This window comes from Accipiter gentilis, chromosome 24 (assembly GCF_929443795.1).
Source record: "Accipiter gentilis chromosome 24, bAccGen1.1, whole genome shotgun sequence".
Classification (NCBI taxonomy): Eukaryota; Metazoa; Chordata; class Aves; order Accipitriformes; family Accipitridae; genus Astur; species Astur gentilis.
In genome coordinates this window covers 18,408,828-18,432,495 of record NC_064903.1, presented here as the reverse complement: position 1 = coordinate 18,432,495, position 23,668 = coordinate 18,408,828, and the positions used below count along the sequence as shown (strand labels likewise).

The following is a 23,668-nucleotide window of genomic DNA, read 5'->3' as shown; positions in this document are numbered from 1 at the left end:
AAAGAAAGCAAAGTTGAATTAAAATATTAAATAAATCATTTAAAGGCTTAAGGTATCTTAGCTTATTGGGCCGGGGGAGGTGGTGGTGGGTGGGGTGGTTTGTTTTGTTTTAATCTTTAAGGCCTGGAGTAAGCAATAGTAAAATTTACTTTAAACAGATTACTTGAAAATAAGGTTTACAAATCCATTTTTATTCTATAAATACTTAACTCTGTTAGATTCTCTTCAGCTCTAAATAGGATAAGTATTTATTTGGTTAATGGAATTGTGATACAGATGGTCAACATCCTCGATTCTGGCTGCAAAAGTATTACTTTTATTGTGTTCCCATACTGTATTGACTGTGGTCACAGCTGGATGGCACTGAGCTGGTAAATGTCATCACACATGCCATTTAACATTAAAAATTCTCACGTTATTCATTTTTAAAGCATTTTTATGTATAACACATAGAATATAAATAAATGGTTTTTCTACTGATGTTCTGCATTTTCATACAACTCAAAGGCTACAATTAACAGTGCCCAGCAAGCTAGGTCTGAGTGGCAGCAGTAAGATTAAACGTGTCTTTGTTCCCTTTTAATCTGAGTGAAACCTCTTTGTGTCAGCACTTAAATCCTTTAGCTCTCTGTAATTCAGACCTGGCTCTGTACTACAGTGCTTCTGGATATTAACAACTTTTATTTAGCAAGTTAAAAAAATCCAAAAGAATCCAAACATCCACCTATGTTCTAAATGAGAAATTGTGCATCTAGGCTGGTCTGCAAACCTTCTTAAAATGAAGGAGCTGTGTGTTATCTGAATGACTAACACTTTTGAAGCAAATATTTTCAAACAGAATACATATCTACATACAAATCTATCTTACCTTAAGGCTTACTATGTTATGATGATAATTTTGGCACTCCTGACTTCTGCAGATAACTCAGGAGATGTGTGTGTCTGCTTTCTTTTGAGGAGGAACCATTCAGTCTTGAAAGACCTCCTTTTAAATCTGTTACAGTTCTCCTTAATGCTTTTTCCTCCTATCTTAGAAATCTTCTTAATAGCTACCCAGACCCATTCTTTTTCTTCCTCCTTATTTCTTCTAAAACTTTTTTTTTTTTACTCTTCAACAGCTTTTCTTATGTATCAATATATTGGTAAACATCCCACTAACCCAGTCAAGAACATCATTTTTAAATTATTATAAGATCAACAGATGATGCTTTTATAATCAACTTGTTTCAGCTGTTTATATGTGCTATCTGGTTTTGAGGGCTTAAAAAAAACAAACCCAAAACCAAAAAAACCCACAACAAAAAACACTGCTATTTCTTTGGCCTAAGGGTAAGTTTCTTCTTCTCCATCATAACAACATATACTGTATATATGCTCAGGTTATCACTCAGCTTTCCCATGAAATGTCTGGGATTGGACTTAAACCAAAATAAAACAGGCTTCATAGAATTTGACCTCACAGCTACAGGGTTTGCTTGAAATCTCAATGTTTTCTTTGAAATTGTTGCTAAAAGAACCATTTTAGCTGTCATTTAAGTTTGATTGTCAAGGTTTTGAGATTCTGTTTAGGAAAAAAAAAAAAGCTGAGAACAGGGATTTCATGTCATTTGGTCTTTTCTCATCTTTGGTTACAAAAATATCAAATCTGAATGAATGTAATATGACCCAGTGTGATGGTTATAAAGGGTCTAGTTCAGATTTTGCCAGGCATGTGTAGGGTGCCTGCTGAGGTTGAAATAAGAGTGTTTAAAAGATTAAAAGAAAACATATTAACTCTACAGTTTCCCTTAACCCAGTTAGAAAACTGTTTTATTTGCTTGTTTCATCTATTTGCCATAAAGATCTTTTGAAAAGTGCTGTCTATTTCAGAGAGTTCTTACTGGGGTGTTATTTTGGCTGCATTTCTCCCATAACTGCTTTTTTCCTCATTGCTGTTTTTTTTTTTATATAGGCCACACATTTTGAAAGATCAATTTGAAATCAAATCTCACAGGGATGGACTGAATCTTAACAGAATTGAGGTTAGGAGAGCCATTTTCTCTCAAGGTGCTGTCTCTCAAAAGGATTTTGTTCTAGACACCGAGAACAGATTTGAAGCTCTTAATTTCCTTGACTAGTTTATTTCTCAATTGGTATTCTCTAATAATGTCATAGGTACAGGCCAGGCAGTATAGAGAACAATGTTCAGCTGTAGCTGTTAAAGAGGTGCTGGAGATTGATGGGCTTCCCTGCTGTTTTACCCCATATCAGTTCTCCTTCTGTCTTACGTTCTATCAATTCCAATTTCCAAAAAGATTTATCTTTCTTTGTTGGTAAGCTAGGGTGATGAAGGTGCATGCAGTCAAAAAAGAAAAATAATAAAGTTAATTCTTGTCGTGGGTTGCTCTTTAAAGCGATTGCTGATATGCTGTTACATCAAATGACGTAACTTGGCTTCAGTTTTCTGTATGCGTGAATGGCTCAAGGAGAAAAGTAGAGGCTACCCAGGCTAAAGGGATTTAAATTTATTCTAACTTGTCCCAATTTTAATCAATGACACTATATAGAAAATATTTAGTTATCTCTGTCAGAAAAAAAGTGACACTTGTAAAGTGCAATTCAGATTTCCACCTTTTTCTAAAGAAGAAATGCCGATGTCATCAATATCACAGATGCAGTGTTTGCTCCTTGGAATTATCATCTGTTGTGACAGTTTATCAATTTAAAACATTCTTAGATGACCAGTTTACTCATTATTTTGTGTAATCATTCCGTACTTAAAGGAAATTATCTTGTTCTTCTGATTGTTTTCCATGTTATATATGTTTGTGGTGCTTGCTGAAGTACCTGGGACTGTATGAGCATTTTTCCTTGGGTTGCTCATGAAAACAAGATGTGTTTCAGTAGGATTTCTTAGTGAACATAATTTTACATGAATGAATAAATAAATTTTTGATGTAAATGCTTTCATTGATTCCCGAAGGCATAGGCCATACAAATTCCTTACAGCATGCATTTCTGCATCTTTTGCATAGTCAAAATTATTTCAAAAAGATGAAATTTTAAATATTTTATTCATTGCTGAGTGTTCTACCTTCTTCATATGGTCATTCTCATGTCAACTCAAGCTGGTACCTTCTTTCTCTGAGAATTAAACGCCTTTTATTATTGTCAGCTATGGGAAGGTTAATTCTTTCACCTTGGGGTGGTTAGTCAGCAGGGAGAAAAAAAAAAAAAAAGATGTAGTGACTGTGCAAGTTAATGGTGTGAGCTTTTTTAAATAAATTAGCATTTCAGAGTTCTCCTTACTGGGGCTCATGCCCTCCAGCATGTGCTCCAGCACAACAGTTGCTAGCTGAGCACCCAATATTGTACGCTACCCCTTCTCCGGATTCAAAATTTTGGCACTATTTAAAGCTGCTATTAATCTGATTGACATAGCATTTATTAACTAAGACATTCTTTAAAATACGTGTTGTTCAGGTATGAGGGTCCTGTGACCACTGTCTCTGAAGAAGGCAAAACAGTTCTGGTAGTATTTATTCCTGAAAACCCCAGTGTTCTTTTTAGCCCATTTTCCTACAACATAAGTTTAGGTGCTTCACCTTCGGAGTGTAGGTTAATGTTTCAACCTTTTGTTTTTAAAAAAGGGCAAAAAGTAGTCATCTGTGCCAGTTATGGTTGGTTGTTGGTTTTGTGGGGGTTTTGTGTGATTTGGGGGGTTTGTTCTTGCTGTTTTTTTAATGCTAATCAAGGGGTACTGCAGTTATTTACGCTTGGGAGGAACTTAGATACCCTCTGATGAACACTCTAGGAAAGTCTGCAGGGAAATACGATTTCAAAATCAGTCTAGTGTTTGAATTGACTGCTGCAATTAAGGCACAAAGAAACACTTTTAATGCTTTAACTGACTGGAAAAAAAAAAAAAAAATTAGTCCTGGAGAGTTAGTCGACTAAGGAACCAAGCCCAAAGTAGCAGTTTATAATATATTTATAATTTTAATATAAGGCATATCAAAGAGAGAACTTTTTTTTGTGGTTGTTACAGGGTAATACAAATTCCAGTCGAGTACCTTTGAGGTATGGTTTTGTAGACCCTGTCTTTTTCTATTATGAGATATCCCAGTGTCATGACTAGTCTGTTCGATTGCACAACACCTATATTATTACTAGCATTGATTGCTCATGAAAAGTAAGGTTTATAATTAGGAGAGCACAAAGTTACTACCTGGAAGAGTGGATAAGAAGAAAGCAAAATGGAAAAGTCAATCTTAGTATTGCAGTTCTGCAAAATACCATTTATTTTTCTCCTAATATAACTGGGTTTTACGTTGATAGCAAGCTACTGAGTTAATAAATCTGTTGCAGCTGTTGAGACTTCTCTTTTAATAACAGGACTAATGAAGGAGCTTTAAGGAAAATGAAAATACATTTTGCAGTATGTAGTTTTTGCAAAAATATTTTTCTCTCCCCTACCACTGTGGTTTTAATTGATTGTGATTTCTAATGCTTTATACATACAGAGTATAAGGGAGATCGTCTTAAGGGTGAAGTTGTTAAATTCCATAAAATTAAAATAAATTGTCTAAAAATAACTGTTTAGATTTTTTTTTGTTTACTTCATGGCATATATTTATTGTGCTTATATACTAAGCTTATTGTGGTTTTGCCTTTTTTTTTTCATCAGTAGATTTATATTACGTGGTGAATGATGTCTGTGTATCAAAAGCATGTCTACAAATATCTTGCATGTTGTAGATTTATTCCCATCTTGGTACTATACTAAGTGCAAGAAGACCTTGAGCAAGTAATTATTATTATAACAAAGTCCATATATTTCTTCCAGTGGAGGCGTAAAGTTTGCATGGTCAAGATTACAGTTCCAGTATTATATATACTAAAATGGAACCGCTGATTTGATATCTCAGCATTTAATTGTATATTTCCTTCATTTGAATTTGATCCAGTAAGCTAAAAGATGAAGACTATTTTATGATATAAAAATATGCTTTGTTTTCTGTTTTAATCCTTCATTGCTCTACCTTTTACTGCTACAAGAAAAGGTCCACTCAGCTGATTGAGAGACCACTTTTAAGTTCATGTGTTCATTTCTGAGACAGATTATAATGTCTGTAATATGAGCATTGTGGATGTTTCTTAATATCCTACTTTTTTTAAAGAGATGGACTTCTGACATTAAGTGAGAAACAAAGTCTTCATCTACATAGGTAGATGGTTTAGCCAGAAGGCATGACTGATACACACAGAAACTATTATCATGTTTTCTAGTCATTTTTACATGCTTCTGAAGTATACACCTGAGCCTTTTGGCAATGATTTTTGGCTTAATTTTAAGTACTCTTAGGTTACTGCTACTGCCTTTTATTTTCCCTCCCCAACCGCTCCTCAATACAAGTAAATAGTTTTACCATTTATTGATGTTATATGTAGTTTTATGCTAGAATAGTCATAGTCATGTTTATAAGCCAGTCTTGCTTTGTGTTATATTCAATATGATCTGTAATGTAAAAAAAAAGTAAATACAGCTGTTGGAGTTAACTCAATGTGTATGTTGAAAGTGTTACAAACGCATGATTTTTTAAAAATTTTTGCTTGAGTCACGGAAATACCAGCCCAATCCAGTTTCAGATCCTAATATGAAACCCTTTGTTTTAACCTAACAAATATGTTTATACATATACAAGCACATTTTACATCTAGGGAAGAAACGAGTCATTTCTTTATGTGTATGTACATACATATGTACACATACTAATGCTTCTTTTTTTTAACCAGACGTAAATATGTGCGCACACACGCGCAAGGTTGCTTGCAGATTCACTGTTAAATAAAATAGGTCTCTCTGTGAAGAACAAGAAATACTTGTTCAACCTCCAAATATCAACCTCCAAAATTTTCAGATACATTCAAGCTTTCACGTTGATAGTAACTAAATCGAATCCTCCCGTCCCTTTTTATAATGAGCTGAAAATGTTATTAAAGTGTAATTTACATCCTTCTTGCCTTTGTTTTAGTAAGACTCGCTATAAAGCACTCTAAGCTCAGAGAAAAATCTCTTGCAAATGCTGACATCATTTCTCACCGGTAATACCTGAATCTTTGTACCCCAGTTTCCTTGATTAGAAGAACCTTGTGGTTCTTTCCAGTCTCTCTTGAATCTTCCAGATTTTTTATTCCTATCTCTAGAAAATAGAATTATTTCCATTTAAAAACTGGAAATAATTTAAAGGAGTACATTACTTCTAATAATTGGGAATTTAATTTGTTTGTCATTAGCTGAAGAAAGAAATAATAATGCTTTTAGTTTTGTGTTTTCTTTAAGTCCCAGCTCAGTTGTGCAATTACAGGAGAATATGAAGTGTCATTTGCAGAAAATGTTGATTTCATCATATACCATGTTGAAAAAAAACCAGAAAAGAGAAAAATCTGAAAAAAAACATGTATGAAGAAATCAACAGTTCTTAGACTCTCTTAATCTGTTTTTAACCTGTACAGTTGACAATTGGGAAATTATATCAAGAAATAGTCTACTGGTGAAGGCGGTTCTCCCCACTGAGAGCAAGTATCCCTAGATTCTTTACTAGCCGCTGTTATAGAGGAGCAGCAGCCCATTTGAGCTGACAGCTTTCCTTCTTGGGTTTTAGACAGCGTTTTTGTTCTTTAATTTCCAGTGCCTAGTGACATTGCAACCAGTGTAGAGATTTATTCCCATGCAAAACAGATTGACTTAGGGTAATTTGAATACTTTATGCATGGATAGATTCATTAGGAAAAGGAGGCAAGGCAGAACTATAAAAAGAACTAATAATCTTGCTAAAGGAGCCGTTAATTCCCTATAGCGTTGGAGACACTTTCATTGAACAGGGAAAAGGAAGGTTGATTTTGCAGAGCCCATGCAGTCGCCACAGGCATCCTCTGTTCCTTGTCCAGAAACAGATCACAGAGATGACTTTCTTTGTCTTCTCCAGAACCTTATTTAATCTTCTTGGACCATTTTGGGCTTTGTTAGCTTAGAACAGAGTCACAAAATGGTTGAGGTTGGAAGGGGCCTCTGGAGGTCATCTTGTCCACCCCTCCAGCTCAAGCAAGGTCACCTAGAGCCAGTTATCCAGGACCATGCCTAGACAGTTTTTGAATCTCTCTAAGGATGGAGACTCCACAACCTCCCTGGGCAACCTATTCCAGTGCTCGGTCACCCTCACAAGAAAAAAGGGTTTCCTGATGCTCAGAAGTAACCTCCCGTGTTTCAGTCTGTGCCCATTGTCTCCGGTCCTCTAACTGGGCACCGCTGAGAAGAGCCTGGCCACGGCCTCTTTGCACCCTCCCTTCAGGTATTTATATACATTGGTGAGATCCCAGATTGGTCTTTGCTCCAACCTTTCCCCCGGTCTCTGGAACGTAAGAATTCAGTCAACAGCTTTTTCAAAGTATGTATTTCTACCCATCGGACAGGTCGGGGTCTCGTGCTTTGTGCTTGAACCTTCTGCCTTGGCCCCAGTTTAGCACTCTCCCACAGCAGTACCAGTAAGACGTGCTTTCGTAGCCTTTTTATATGCTGCGCTGTGGAAACAGAGCAAAATGGACTCATTTGGAAAACAAGCTGAGAAAACCTGCTTGCCTGCAGTTTGTCTGTCAGACTTTTTCCTTCTGAAGCGACTGTTGATTTATAATACTCCAGTACTATGTAGGAGTTCCAGCCATATATTGCGTAGGAGTTCCAGCCATATATTGGGACACCTTGAATCTGTAGCAATGTAGATACTATACTGATACAGACAAAGAGCAGCAACTTGAATATGATACGAGAGAACAGAAAAGGCTAGGTCAAAAATAAGCGGTCACCAAAAAAACCCCAAACACAAAACAAAACAAAAAACCCACCAAAAAAACAACAACTGCATGGAAGGGCCACATTTTAGAAAAAGAAAGAGCAAAACCTCCAGAAAACTAAGTGAGGGTTAATTTTTTGTCCCTTTTTGTGTTTGTGCATATGTCTGTTCATGGCTTTAAAATTTTATTTTAAAGGCATTTAGGAATGTGGCTGGTACTTCACAATTGTTTTCCTGTTATAGAGACATATTTATTATTCATTACAATAATTACTGTGTAATATTTATACTAAAAGTTGTTCACATTGCACAATCAGGAAATGCTTAGGAAGTGGCTGATTTAACTGTTCTATTTTTAACTCTATACCAAATTATAGTGAACAGTGTTAGCGCTTTTATACTCGTAGCATCTAGTAGGCTTTTCACCGCCACACCGGTCAGTATGTTCTCATTAAACTTGAAATGTATTCTTCCAGAGCTTCTGTGCATAAATTGTTTCTAAAATAAGATTTTTACCCAGAATTTTAGTTATTGTGTGCTGTTTCCAAGGGGACTGTGTTTCAGGATTCTCCTAATGCTTCTATCACCCAGCTTCTCTGATCAAGAAAGTAATTTATTGCTGATTGCAGAACTCTTGAACTCAGTCTGGCAGCTGCAGTGTGAAACTTCTCTGATCCAGTCTCCTAGTTACTTATTTACATATCATTTGAAATGATTTTCAGGGCTGTTTGAAAACCTCTTGACATTGCATTATCCATGTTTCAAATCTTATGGTGATTTGTTTTTTCCTCTCTTTGTATTACAGATAACAAACGAGTAACTTTGGAAAGGTCTCGTTCTCGCCACAATGGAACAATAGCAGCTGTATGATTCTTCTGATGCCAAAGAATTAGTGAATTGTTTTATTTACAGTTAAATGGATCTACTTTGAAAAGAGTTTATCATACAAATTGGCAATGATCATAAAGGAATACTGGTATTGATTAAATGAGAAGGTGTATAAATGTTATGTATTTTAAAAGCTATTGCTAAATAATCCACATACTGTATCTTATTACCCCAACTACCAAGATCTGTAAACAGTGTTAAACAGTAGGATATATATCTTATTTTCTTACGTTCTTTCTTTTATTCCCTACACCCCACCCCACCCTTTTTCTTTTTTTTTTTTTCTTTTTTAAAGCTGGCAACTTACATGAAAGGAGTTGGGGATTTCTAGGTTATGTTTTATATGGGTAAGAAAATACAAATTTGTTGAAAGAATACAGCTGTGGATTCCATTTGCAGTTCTGATTTGGACATGAAAGGAAAAAATAATAAAATTGTATGTTAATAAATTCAAAGATGAGCTGGTCTACATTATCAGAATCTTTTTGTAACCATAAAAAAGCAACGCATAGCCCCAGTCAGGTTGCTGAAAGTCTTATCTCAACGTAAAGCCTGGTGGATTCGCTATTCTGGCTGCAAGTAGGACATACCACATATCTACACTTTTGGTGATATGATGATGTATAGTTACTTATCACTGCTAAAAAAAAATTCAATATAACAGAGCATAGGATTTTACCACAATTAAATGATATCAAGGGCAGGATATGTTTTTAACTGTATCTAAGGAGGGATTTTTCTAATTATGCACTTATATATTCTTTATAAAGATATTGGGGGGAAAATACGATTGTCCTATTTTAATTACGCTAAAAATACCTTTGTGTAGGTTTTTAGAGACAAGCTACATTATGAAGTTATGCAGAACTGCCTCTGAGTTTTTCCTCTGTTCTCAGGTAAAATATGTAGCGGGATCTCTACCGGTGGATTTTAGTGCTGAGGGTTTAGCAGCTCAGAACAAATTTTCTACCTGGAGCACTATATAGCAGTGATCAATGATTGCAGCAGTCTGATTTTTCGGGAAGCTCCTCCCGTTCTACTTTGCATACAGGCCCCTTGCACTGCAGTACCTCAGGTGAGCAGTCAGTGTAGTAGCTGACACTCTGTATGTTCTGCCACTCCAGGGGAAACTATCGTTCCCTTTTCTCCCAGACTCTAGTTGAACGTACAGTCTGTCTGGTGTTCAGGTCAGTCTTCGCCATCCTTTTTACTAAAGGTTCATTGCTTCTCTGGATGGGATGGAGGATTTTAAGTGGGAGTTCCAGTGGAACTACTCATACGACGCTCAACTATGATATTTAAAAAAAACAGGATACCATAGAGCAGATGGCACTTGTTCTCAAATTATTATTGCTTTTTCACTGATTGATGAATTATTACGAATGCTTTTAATGCCTGGTGTTACGGGGAACTTTTTTCTTAATGTTATGTAAAGAATATTTGGAAGGTAAGGTGTGACGTTGTTTTCTGTGCACAAACTGCTAGCTCTAGAGGAGCGCTTGATACTGGGGCAGTGTAACTTTGCACTACTGCTTGAGCCAAGCATCTTTGTACGGCAGATTCTTTTTGCTTCTCTGGTAAGATACTATCTGACTAGTTTGGGATAAATTCTCACAATTTCAAACTACAGCGATCAATATCCAATTATTGTAAGAAAAGATACAGCTCCTTTTCAATCTAGTATTGAAATAATTTTTTAAAAAAATCGTCTTCAAAGGAAATGGGGGCTTTGCCCATTGCTATATCTCTAAACATAGGAATATGACTGAAGCCTAGTGAAATGTGTGCTGTCAACTAATACTCTTCCTAAACTGTTTGGGCGGTTTTGTGGTTTTAGTAACAAACTGAAGAGTTGTATGGTACTTCAGGAAAAAAAAATATGCATGCAACAGGATCCTATCTCCCTGTTTATCAGTAAGAGATACAAAGAATTATATCCTGTTTTCCTGTAAGGTCAACATCAACCTTGTATCGAAGCCTAACTTTTTAAAGTGGAACCATTCAATATACAGTTCTAAAAATGTGCTTAATGTACGAAGCAAGTTTAAAAGGATTAGGTTCATAATGTCTATATAAATTTGTACTACAATCAACAACGTATTAGAATTCAAATTTTAAAATGAGCATTTTGTTGGAATTTGCAAGTATTGGTATAATCTTTATATGTGAAAACTCAAAAGCTCACAACAGAATCTTTATTAGTGCACAAGTTTTTCATTTCCATGGGTTATATTTTTTTTTAAAGCTCTGTGAAAGCTGACTACAGATTTTCAAGAACCAAATCTTAGGAAAAAAAAAAAAGGCAAATCCAAAATAACAATACCATCCAATGCTTCTATTTTACTACTATTTTTTTCGTATTTGGAACATTTATATAATTTAATGGACATATCTGTTAGAACAAAAGTGTCTTTTAAAGGAAAACTAGTTTAGAAGATAATTTATGTAAATATAGGGTGCTCATATTTATGAAGTCTAAAATATTTTCTGAAATTGATGCTGGTCACTTTGTCTTTTGATAGTTTTTCAGTCTATATTAAATTGCAGATATTTTTAATGTTTTTATTATTGATCTAATTTTCAGAGGTGTCACATGTTTATCTAGAAGTGTAGAAGAGTAGCACCTTTTTCAGAAATGCACTTGCCTTATTTTCTAATTTTAAAAAATGAAATATATCAGTTAAATTATATTTGTATTCAAAGTAATCCCAGAAAGAAAATCGCTGGAGGGTTCATACATAAATTTCTTGCTAATTATGTTTCACTATATGTCCTCTGAGACATTACATTAACAATATACCAGCACATCTGTTTGCATTCACATTTTACCAGTTACGAGTACTGAAGAGAATTTTTTTTTATGATGTTACACTGTTTACATTTCTTAGTTTATTTAAGAGGAAGATAATCTTACCTTTGCAATGAATTGAACTTTTGCAGTTGACATGGGAATGAACTGTTTAAATCATATACAAATATACATATTTGTTGCTTAACTACTGGCTGTACAGATCAGAAATGTAAAGACACTAGACATTTTTTGCTCAGTTTACTGAGAAAAAAGCGCAACACAACTTGTCATGTATGTTTGTTTGTGATTCAACAAATATCCTTTCCCAGCACATAAGTGATGTTTGGTTTAAGTGTTAATCATATTATGAACTGATGCTAAAGCCAAAACAAAATTAGTGCCTCAGAGGGCATTGACAAACAGTTTCAGGAAGTATTCCCAGAAATACTATTACATAATTTGTTCTGGTTTTAGAAAACCATGGTCAATATGAAAAATGTTATCTAAAATTATCTGTTCTTTCTTGAAAATTCAGATTAAAATACAACCATTCCCATAGTTCCCTTCTGTAATATGCAAATAGTTATGAATATCTGTATATTTTTGCATTTTTGTGTGTGGTATATGTACTACCTCAGACAAATGATGTAAAAACCATAATGTTTTCATGGTTTCTGTCCAAACCACAATTCATGAGTGACCTACTTTAAATTCATCCCACGATATACAAATGGTTTGCGAAACTCTGAGAATCTGGCTGAGTTTTAGGTTTGGCTCTGGAAATCCTCCTATAGCTTTCATTAAGAAAACTTTGCAATGTTCGGCTTTTGCATCCCTCAGGCAAATCTTGCTTTGATGGGTGAATTTAGCACTTCCTATACTGAGAACGATATAGCTGGTAAGTATTTAAAGCTGGTAATAGTTATGTGGGAACAAACTTACCTATATATGTAAATTGCTTCTTATCCATTAAACAAAGGCTTGGCTGAATTATACTTTAATGTTTGCCTTCAAATTGCTGAGAGGTCAGGCATAACAAATGCTAAGCGATAAAGCAATGTAAAGCCCACCTCTTATGTGCCATACTGTATTTGCAAGTTATTCATTTTAAAATAAGTATTGTAAGAAAACCTCTACATCTCTTCTGCAGTATCTACACACATGCCCACGCATGCACACAAAATGTAAATAAATTTAAAAAGTCAAAGCAGATAAAGCCAAATCCCTCAGCTTCAGGTGTCTCTATTTCAGATCGCATATTGCTTTTGTGCACAAGAAAGGGAGTTGTGTAAGCCTGTGAATTCTGCAGTCCTGCAAGCTGTCACTCAGCACCCACTGATGTCATTAGAAGAATGTTAAAGGAGAAAGATTTGTTCTTGTAGTGCTTCTTTTAGCACTGTTTGAGGTGATACATATGCCACAGAATGTGAACAATAATCCGTTACGGTTTAGTCAGTCTGCTATCATGCACCATTTGGTTTCCCTTTTGGAAGTCATATGACTCCTGATGCCAAAAAAAAAATTATAAAAAAAAAAAAAAAAAGGTGACAGAACTCATGCATTTCTATTTTTTAAACAGCTCTGTGTTTGTATGTAATGTTTAAAATAGGAATTTGATGAAATCACAGCCTGGCCATTGTTAATCCATGTATTCTGAAAACTGTAATAAAGATATACATAACATGATTTTGCTAGGTGCGCCGATGTTTTACTTGTTTATAATGATTATTACCTATTGAGTACCATCACCTCAAAATTTGTTTCTGTTATATAAAATTATCACGCTGAAATTACTTTCCATTTTAGTTCACTGATTTTTTTTTATGGATCTCTTTTTTTTTTTTTTTTTTCTCTGAGGTGTCAAGTATATTTGACTAGAATTTGGGGAAAAAAGATGCCTTTTCCAATGGACGAGGACTTTAAAAACAAAATAATCCAAAAAAGTATATAATTAAAAAACCCTACAATAAATCATGGTGATACCATTTTATTTTTACAAGAATAACAATAAAAGGGAATCACTAAACAAATTACATGGGTCCCTATTTATTTTAAGTGGCTGTATTCCGCTATAGTCTTTTTAAGACAGACACATAGTCAGTCAGACAGCAATGTTGGTGTTTTCCAAATTATTTACTTCACCTGGGCACAAAATGGTCTTAACAGAATAGAAATTTGACAGACTTTTACCTTCAAAACTGTATATTGCACCTTAAACTACTTAATCATGCCACCATAACAGATTGAAATGCACAACAGTATAGAGAGATAGCACTGAATTTCTGCAGTAAGTACTTAAGATTCTAAAAGAATGGAGTTCTAATAAATATGATCAGCCATGTTGAGTCAACACTCCTTAAGCAACTTTTTATATGTGGAAAAGATATGCCAAGGGACGGTTGAAGGCACCATTTTCTCTTTAATGAACTGAACTATAGTTAGAATGCACTATTTGATATATGGTGGAGCATTAGAGGATTATTTTCTTAAGGGATTAACATGAAAAAAAATGCAAAACTTCTATGTGCCAGCTATAACTATAAATGTTGATTGTCATGATTAAGAAAAATATAGTAATGGTGTCCTACATATACTGTATTCTTGTCGCTTATTTTTAGGTAAATATTCTTGACTTTCTGGTGTGGGAGTCTGGGATTCCCGTCATCCTCTCAGATAATTTTGCCTTTGGGAGATTGGCAGGCAGAATTTGGGATTTCAGAATCAGAATTCAGAATCCTGCAACAAGTAGCAGGTACCTTAATACCTTTCCAGGGGTAATTATTTCTGTCGCTTCCTCACATGCTTAAGAAATGCTGTATGTGAACTTCAGATTGATAGCAAGTTATGGTGCTCTGCCACATAGGTAGACTTCTTTCTTACATTTGGATACTTTCTGTAAATTTGAGCTACACTCCACCCCTCTATTATTTCTTCCAGTCATCATCTCAAAATTAGCTTTTCTACGTTTTTTTCCAGGAAGCCAGTAGTACTGGGCTGTAGTAAAATTATAAAAACATTCCATTGATTTGCTCAGAATTATTTGATGAGTGCTTAATAGCTCTAAGTAATCCCTTTCAATAGATGTGAAACTAAGATTAAGAAGAAAAATCTAAATAAGGGATTTTATTTTTTTTTCTTTTCCTGTAGGCTGAGCAAACGCTAATTTAGTCCACTTAAATTCACAAGGTACTGAATGCTCCTTATTTGTGTCAGCGTAGCAACAAGGCCAAACCTAAGCAAGCCATCTGAGAGGCAAAGGGTATTATCTCCGGCGCCATGCTAACCAAATCACACAGCTTTTTGATTTCGACTGGCTCTCGCCCTGCCTGCTCAGGGCACACGCAGAGCAGGCTTGCGTCAGCCTGCAGCACACTGCTGTGGACGGACTTACAGCGAGGCGGCGGGAGAGCCAGGTCTTCGGGCCAGGTTTTTATGAGGGCGACGTGCCCGACTTTCTTCCATTGAAATAATTGATCTCTGAGTCTTAAGGGGAAAATTATCTGTGTGGCACAGATGACTGAAAAGCCCTGCGAGTGCTTAGCTGCTTTTAAAGTGCCCGAGTCCTTAAGGAAAAAAAGAATACGACCTGGTCCCAAAAAGGCATTGGTCAGATTTGGCGTAAACTAATTCTAAATCCTCCGCTGACATTACACCAACCCCACATACCCAGGCCTCTGACCTGTAGAAGTTACTCCTGCAGCATTCAGAAATGTACGTTTTTAAACAGTCTGTGAGAGTACAAGGATGACTTCATGAATAATTATCAGACTGGCAATTCAGTGGCGTTCGAGATCCATGTCAGGCTGTTACTGTTTTAGCACTTTGGTGATGCAGATACCCTGAAGTCGCTCAGAACACTATTCCATTTGTGGAAGAAATTGTTAATGATTACGCTTTCTCAAACATTCTTTGTCTGCTGGAGTAGTAAAAACAGGAAAGGATTACTTTGAAGAGATAAAAACAAATGCTAAACAAAGGTATTTATATTATAAACTATTAATGAAGTTGTAAATTTAAAGAAATAACATTTTAAATGCACCATGGCTTGATTCCACACCTATTCAAGTGAGGTTCTTTTACTTAAGTGGTACGGGATCGGTCAGCTTAAAGAACTGTCGTATTCTCAGATTAAAAAAAACCCACCGCACTAAATTAAAAAAAAAAAGAGAGAGAATTCAATGACTGAATTTGCTGCCATGAAGAGAAATGAGAATATAAAGGCAAAGAGTAATGACAAACCTATAAAAAGGCCTTTGCAGTACATGTAATCAGTAGTACTAAAACCAAACAGAAAAACAAGAGAGGCAAGTTTGCCTACATACATCTGGCACTGTGCGTAATAGATTTTGAAATTGATCTGTTATAGTTTAACGAGGATTGTGGGATTTTGAAAGCTGTGGTAACGTAAAATGGCCAAATGGAAATTGTGCTTCCAGAAATATTTCAAAATTCTGTTAAGCCAAGAAAGATCTAATTTAATCATAGGCAATGTATGTGTAAATGTAATATGTATTTACCTGAAACTAATTGAAATCTCTTCCAATAAACTATAGTTTTAATTCCAACGAACAATAATTTGAGTAAGATTTAATGAGTTTCAAACAGTACCTAAAATAGAGCAACACAATATTTTATATAGCTTATTTTGTGTCTAGGTGATGGGTCTTGTGAAAGACCCATAGCATCTTTTTCTTATGAAGAGAGGCACTTGCAAGCATTAATAAAATCAATTTTATTTCAGATAGCATAAACAAGTTAAAACTAAGAGGGTTCTTACATTTCAGCTGAATATATTTCTGTGTGAGTAGTTCGTTCTCCATTGCATTTCACTGTCCAGAGTTGTGCTTAAATTCTTGAGTGCTAAGAAATTAAAATCAGGCCTGCAGGCTGCCTATCTCCAGAAGTCTTCCAGTATGTTATTTAGGAGGTAAGAGGGGTACTTACACCGTTCCAAGCACTCTGCCCAAGGAACAACCTTTTTTGTGAAAATTTTTGAAGCATGAGAATAAACTGATAATAATTGAGATTGTGATTTTTTTATAATTTTATTTTTTTTTTTTTTTTTTTTACTTAGAGAAATTTAGCTCATCACAGGGTACTGTTGCCAGTTAGGAATAAAGCTTGATAGTAGTAGTGTTGCAATGTAAGTCAGTAGTCATGGCATCATTAAGTCTAAATACATATTTTTCTCCCTGTTTATGAAAAATGTAAAATTGAAAAGGGTAAACTGGTGGGGTTAGATAGTTTCTACAGTGGTGATAATACTGTCACTTCTTTTTTGTTGTTGTTGTTGATGTTACCCCAGAAAGTAGTCAGAGAGGATTTGAAATGCTTTTAGCTATGTCCTTTTAGTTTTCCTTTTTTTGAGAAAAACTGTTGATGTAAAACATCTCACCATCAAGTGAAAAGCAGAAAAGCTGGCATTGAATTATTATAGACGTGAAACGCTCAGGGAAAAAATACACAACTAGTGAATGAGAAGGATGTAGAAAGAAGATCCACATCAGTACAATAGTGACTCTTCCATTCTTCTGTTGTAGTTTTCGCTTTTTAACCCACTCTTTAACCCAAGCGAAGACCCGAACCGCAGACCCTGACGTGTAGCAGGTTGGCTGGACCCCCGGACCTTCGCGGGAGCGGTTTGAGCAGACGGATCTGCGGGCAAGTCCTGTCCTCTGCCGCGGGAGCAGTGCGGGCGGCATGCGTTGCATTTTGAGTGGCAGCTCTCGGAAAGGAATTTTAGAAGGCAAGGTGCTGCTGTGGGCCAGTTCCCAGCAGGGCAGGAGGGCGAAGCAGGGGGAAGGGAATGCTCTCTGGTATCTTGGATGCTGCCGGAGAAGCAAGAAGCTGGTGCTTCCTCGGAGTCACAGTTTTATGCTGCAGACTCAGGCAGGCGTTATTGCAGCAGTTTGTTCACGTATTTCAGCCTTCTCTGCGCTCTGAAGGCTAAGAACTGAAAAGAAATTAGAGAGGTGACTTTTAGTTACGTTTGAACCATGTGGAGGAATTCTGTGCAATACGAGAGCCCCGTGTACAGCTGCAGCATAAAGCTGGTGGTGGTGGTCCTTTGATTCTGTTCTTAGCCCAACTGCTAAGAGCAAGTAACTGAGACTCCCAGTTTAATTTCGTCACCTTTAAAGTAAAGACAAGAGTAGCAAAATTTGCACAAGGTTATGCTCTTATCGCTTGATTTTTGAAAGGTTAGCAAATAAATTGTTCCTTGAATTGACTAGGTAAATTGGTCCAAATTCACTTTGTCTTCCCTCTCCTAGGTAAGACATTAGCAGATTTCTGTAGTTAGTCTGCAAACTGATTTGCGTTCCCTCAGCACTAACACCTGTAGAATTCCAAACAGTGAATTGCAGTGGAAAGAAAAAAAATACTGAAAATAGTAATTACTCGGATTAAATACAACAAACACATTTTCTCGTTACAACCTGCCTGTGTTATTTGAAGCAAAAATTTGTACTGATTCACTTTAGATATATAAGTTTATCATTGAGGTATTGCCACTGTAATGATATTCAAGTGTCTCTTGCATATACAATATGTTGCACAACGTTAATGCTTTCTGTATTGATTGACTCAGACCACTATTCCTCATAAGCAGTAGGAAGTCTTAAAGGCTGATGTAGATGCTGGAATGTGATTATGTTATGATGGAATGGAGCTTATTCAGCAATCCTGTGATTATTAAGGTAATAAGGGTAATTTATAGCCTCTTCTGACCTACTGGTACCAGAAGCTAAAATGCAGGTGTTGGGAGAAACAAACCCTACTTCAACAGCTCGTAGACGCAAAAGCACATCAATTTTTGTTAGGTAGTGACGAGATACAAAATGTAACTTGTATAATTTATAGAGAGCCTTAATTAGTTCATATTTGGATCTTTAGGTCTGGTTAGTATGCCAAGCCAGACATCCAAAATGCTCTTCAGTTTAGTATTATTAGAGCAGTTACCTAACGTATTATTGTAATGTTTATGTGTACTGTAGTCAATCATCTGGATGCCGCTGTGTAGGTTATGCATATTAAGCTTGGCTCTGCTGATTTCAGGCCGATACTCTGAAGTGGAAGGAAATAAATGGCAGCTTTTCTGTAGACTTCAGAATCATTCCCCACCGATATGTCAAATTATAGGTATCCATATCTATACTTTTAATGCAAGATAAGTTCTCCATCAAAAGCAAAGCTGCTTCATATAAAAAATTTCCCCAAACCATCTGCAAGTGCCCACATATTTAACTTTATATAAATTTTGATTCTTGAAGCATGATTAAATTGTTAAACAAAATGGATAATAGCAATTGTATGAGCTTATTGAAATTTGTTGCTTTCTTTAATACCCTTCATATGCTGATAGAATGTGTGTTGGTTTATGACAAATTTTTTCATCTCATTAGCTTCTAAAAGTAGCTGGTTCCCCGCATTTAAATACTCATATTCTGAAGCTTAAAGGTAAGCTTGTTTGTGGTATCAGCTGTTTAAAAATTATTTTATAAATTCCTTATCACAAAACTAGACACAGGATCTGCTTGGGAGAAAATAGTTCCAAGCATCTAGTTACTGTGAATTTAACTAAACATGATGGAAATGCCTTTTGAATCATCTCCATTATGTTTGCACAGTACAGTCACTTAACAGAAATGAACAATTTGCAGTCATTTACAACAACATAACTTAATAATTACTTTATTATAGCATTCCTACCCAACTGGATATTCAACGTATACATTGGTAGAAAGGAGCTATCTCCAGTTGAAGTGAGTGGGAGACAAGCATCTAACTTTTCAATAGCGAAGGTTCAACAAAAAGAGGAAGTGGAACGGTGATAATCAGCTGTCAGTCTCAGCTTTCAATCAATCATACTGGTAAAAATATCTCAAGGAACTTCGTGATTTACACTGGAAAGCAACGTTGGGTATAACGAATAATGCCAGAAAGGATAGGAAAGAAATAATGAGGAAGAACAAAATACATATAAAATAGTGTTATAAAGTGATTTATGAAAACTAGTGTTTCAGAAAGTAGTGAAAATACGTAAATGCCTCAAAGAGAAAACATGGCAATTGGTAGCACAGAGAGAAAAAAATCTGGTATATTAAGGAAGAAAAGGAGCAAACTCACAGCATATGGTTAGTTTTATCATCTAACACAAGGTGTTGCTCAGCTCTCATCCTTCAGTTTGCAGTATAAAGCGCCAGCATGTTTGTCCATAAGGTTAACGCTGTTGCACAGCCTGTGAAAGGTGCCAATGTGGGGCAAGGGCAAAGGGTAGGGGTTAATTCGCTCAGTCAGCCAGAACTGGGTTGCAACGGTCTAAATTGCGTTTTCAAAATAATAACCATTATTTTTTTGCCTGCTGAGATTTGGTGGTCACCTCTAGGCATTACTGCCACAGCACTTCACTAACAAAATTCAGCCCACATCTCTATAAAGCAGACTATATACCAGCTCTGAGTAGTCTCTTAAGAAATCACTTAAGAACTGCCAAAAACAAGCAGACATAGCTTAGAAAACAGGTTTCTCTAATGCCACTTTACAATATGTAAAGCTGAAGTTAATTCAAAGGGTGCTTTTAAAATATAAGGTGGAATTAGTTATCTAACTTTTTAAAATGTGGCACCAGCAGAAACTGCTTTACCACTGAAATACTTCTGTATTGTAAGGCTTATGTACATGCTGAAGTGAGATGACTTAGCGCTTTTTTTAAACTGGAGTTTTTCTGGAATATGACAATCATAAACTGGAGTAGACACGAGTTACAAAAGGGGACAAGAACATAGCTATGCTAAATAATTCAGCAAAAACTATTTCAGGTGCTTTTGGGGGCTTTTTTGCATCTGTCCTTGTATTTTCTTCCTAAATCATTTCATTTCTGTAATCTTACTTTTACAGCAGCAACCATTTAAAGAACCACTAAATCATAGGCGGTATAATCCCTTTTACACAAAGGAACAATTGAAAAAGGATAAACTTCATTTTTATGGGTTTCAGTGAACTGTATCAGGGAAGTGTTGTCTTTTCCCATTCATTTAGTTACTGTGCTTGCCTTGAGCTCACACTGTGTTTTGCCCTGTAAAATCTTGAGTGTTCTTGATTCCTGCATTTGGCAAAGAACTGACATAGTAGATAAAAGGTCTCTTGATCCATTTGTTCCCTTGTGTTGTCCAACAAGCGATTCAGACTTGCACCTGCTTATCCATGAGCCACACAGACTCAAATCTGAGGGTCAAGCACAACTTCTTGTGAAGCAAAATTTAAAACACTAAATGTAAAGTAAACGGAACTTGGAATATAATAAAAATGCATCTGTTGAACGCTCTTTCTGATGCATTTGGTTTGGTTGGACTGTTAGAAAATTTTGGCCTTTGAGTAAAATCTATTTATGCATATTATTAAAATACCTGGTAGAAGAGTTATGCCAGGAGTAGTCTTAGATATTGCTTACTACTAGGATTATTCACCTAATCGGGTTTTTGTTGTTGCTCACTAATTTCACCATTATTGGTTTTCAGTTTGAGTCAGATTGATGAACATTACATTTGGGGAGAGGTGTGCCCTGCCAATTTCAGCCAATGTATGTCGTTGATCAAGGTAGGTAAGAGACATCAGTCCTACTGATGTAGTTAAAGAGGGGAAGCCTTTAATGTAAATTCGGCTGTGTCAGCACAACTATATTTTTTACTGTAGTACATTGTATAATCAAGGAACCAAATTATATGAAACACAGATCTGTCATCATGAAGTTATTTGAAGTTTCATTTGAAGTTATTTGTTTTCTTCATTAATAAAGCATTTGCTCCTAATTAAGACAGCCTGCAGTTTTGGTACAATCCAGTACCAACACAGTCATAATTTTCGTTCATTTTGATTTTAATCGGATTTCTTTCATGGAGGATCAGTTGCAGGTGCCAGAGTCTAAAAAGGAGCACATGTGAAAGATCAGGTAGGATCTGATGCCTAAGGTAAACCAAAAGGTTTCTGTTGAACTTCAGGTTTTTTCACCTGTGGGGGAAATTCTGAAATCTTTTGCTCTCACCACGTGTTTCATCCAGTATTCTTTCAGTTAGTTTGTCTCTCTCCACATAATTTCAGTTGCCACTGTGGTGGCTGCCCTTTGCAGAGCAGAAAATTGAAGTTATCAGTGAACATCTGCACTACACACTTTCAGCCTGGAAAAGCAAGGAATATCCAACCGAATGTGTTGGAGAATTTTCCAAAGAAACAAAATTCAGCAAACTGAAACAGTGACACTACGTTCTCATAATTTGCGTGGAAGCCGCCGTCTTCACTCATACAGACTTCACCCCTGTGAAGGCCTACATGTTAGTACTTACTTTCAAAACATACTTCACTTATCTCTACTCTTTGAAAAATGGCTATTACCTGTGGTGCAGGACTGAACAAGGATCTTAGTATGGTGAGTTCTCATCCATAGAGCTTCCTGTGTTTCTTCTTTTTCTACAAGGTGCAAGTCTTTTGCAATATGACCTTCTCCTTCTCACTTTCCAGACTCATTTTGAGAACCAGTGAGTTTGAGTTAGGTACGGTGGAGAGAAATAGTCGGTTTTACGGACATCTCTTGAGGAGGCAGAATTGACCCCAGGAGAGACTGACAGAAATGTCATTAGTATATTGATGCAGCATGCTAGAAAACAGAACATCGTGTCCTGAGTGTGGAGGACTTTTTACTTAGTGCAAGGGAAGACAGCAAGGTAAATATGCATGGAGGGATGAGAGGATGCATGTTCGCTATGTCAGTGAGCAATGACAAGAATTGTATTCATCAGTGATGCAAGGTAAAAGAAGCGGAGGTTTGTATTTCTCAGAAGGCATTGCTTACTCTGGCAAACTGTAAATACATCAATCTATAACTGCCCAGCAGTGTGTGATGTGAATAATTATTTTGGCCCCAATTCATTTTTGGTGCAATTTAACATTGGTGGAATTAAAATCCAATCCTTTAACTATAGGCTAACCTATCCTCTCCCCCAGAGGAAACAGTCCGCTGTCTGGCTGAATGCCCTTCTCAGAAAATCTTCGTGGTAAAAAATGAATCTCATTCTGAATGTGTCTGTGTTAAATGCATCTAAACCCACTATTTTCCTCTAAAACTAATATTTTTATACTTAATGCTGGGCCCAGCCTTTTTGCAACATTGGTTGTACAAGACAACGATATAAGTATCCAGCACAGAGACTGATTAAAAAGTTTTCCATATCGCTTCTAGCTGGTTGCAATTTAGAATATGAGTTGCTATACTGAGATGCCGAAAACTGTAAACAGTATTTGCATTTTGTTATGAATATTTTGCATAACTTTAAGGATGTTTTCTTTATCCCCAAGTGGGTCTGTTTTGAGCCCATAATGTACTGTGAAGTTTCAGTAACACAGAAAAATTTGTTGAGCACAAACAGGCCGGTATCACAGCAGACGTAACAACATTCAAGCAAAGAGTGTTTTGCATCAAAAATATGTATACACATTTGCATTTTTGATGCAAAAACCTACTTAATCAGCACTGCAAATGAAGCCCGTAACTGAGACAGTGCAGAATTCTATGAAATTGAAAAGTTCTGTGTAATTTCTGAAAAACAAAGTCTATTTTGCACAGCTCTAACTATAGCTAATATTTAAACCAATTTAATCACTGGTGAACTAACGTGGCAGAAATACTCTGAACTTCTTTATCATTGTAAGTTTTTAATGTCGTTAGCTCTGTGGACTATGCTTTTTTTTTAACATTTCTTAATTAAACATTTATCCTATTTAATTGCTAGAAAAAGCGCAGAAAGATTGAGATCTGAATTTTAAACATCATCATTTTGGGCATGTTGATTTTTGTTCTCAGTTTTAGATGCTTAGGGAATTATGTTGGGGGAAATTCAGCACACAAGATTTCTGTTGAAAGCCAAAGGTGTTGCAGCTATATCAACTACGAGTTGCTTGTGTCACAACTGAGGTATCTGTTCTAGAGATTTCTTCAGAAATTTGGTCTAGGATTGCTGTCCAGAGTTGACTAAGAATTCCAGGGATATATTCCCAGAATTCTGACTTTTGAAGATATTCCTTTATCCAGAATATGTTCTGTTTTCTAGCATTTGGAGTCACCATAAATTGGTCTTCTGAGTTCGATACTACCTGGAAAAGGGAGTGA

At 36.0% G+C, this 23,668-nt stretch overlaps 1 protein-coding gene across 1 annotated transcript in view; it reads left to right on the top strand.

The window, feature by feature from the left end:
- Window positions 1-11,764, top strand: part of DIAPH2 (diaphanous related formin 2) — a 261,936-nt gene extending 250,172 nt beyond the window's left edge. Inside the window, exon 28 of the mRNA XM_049828136.1 lies at window positions 8,635-11,764. Within this exon, the coding sequence (XP_049684093.1) occupies window positions 8,635-8,699 (65 nt within the window). The 3' untranslated portion in view covers window positions 8,700-11,764. The remainder of the gene's footprint in view (window positions 1-8,634) is intronic.
- The last annotated feature ends 11,904 nt before the right edge of the window (window positions 11,765-23,668 follow it).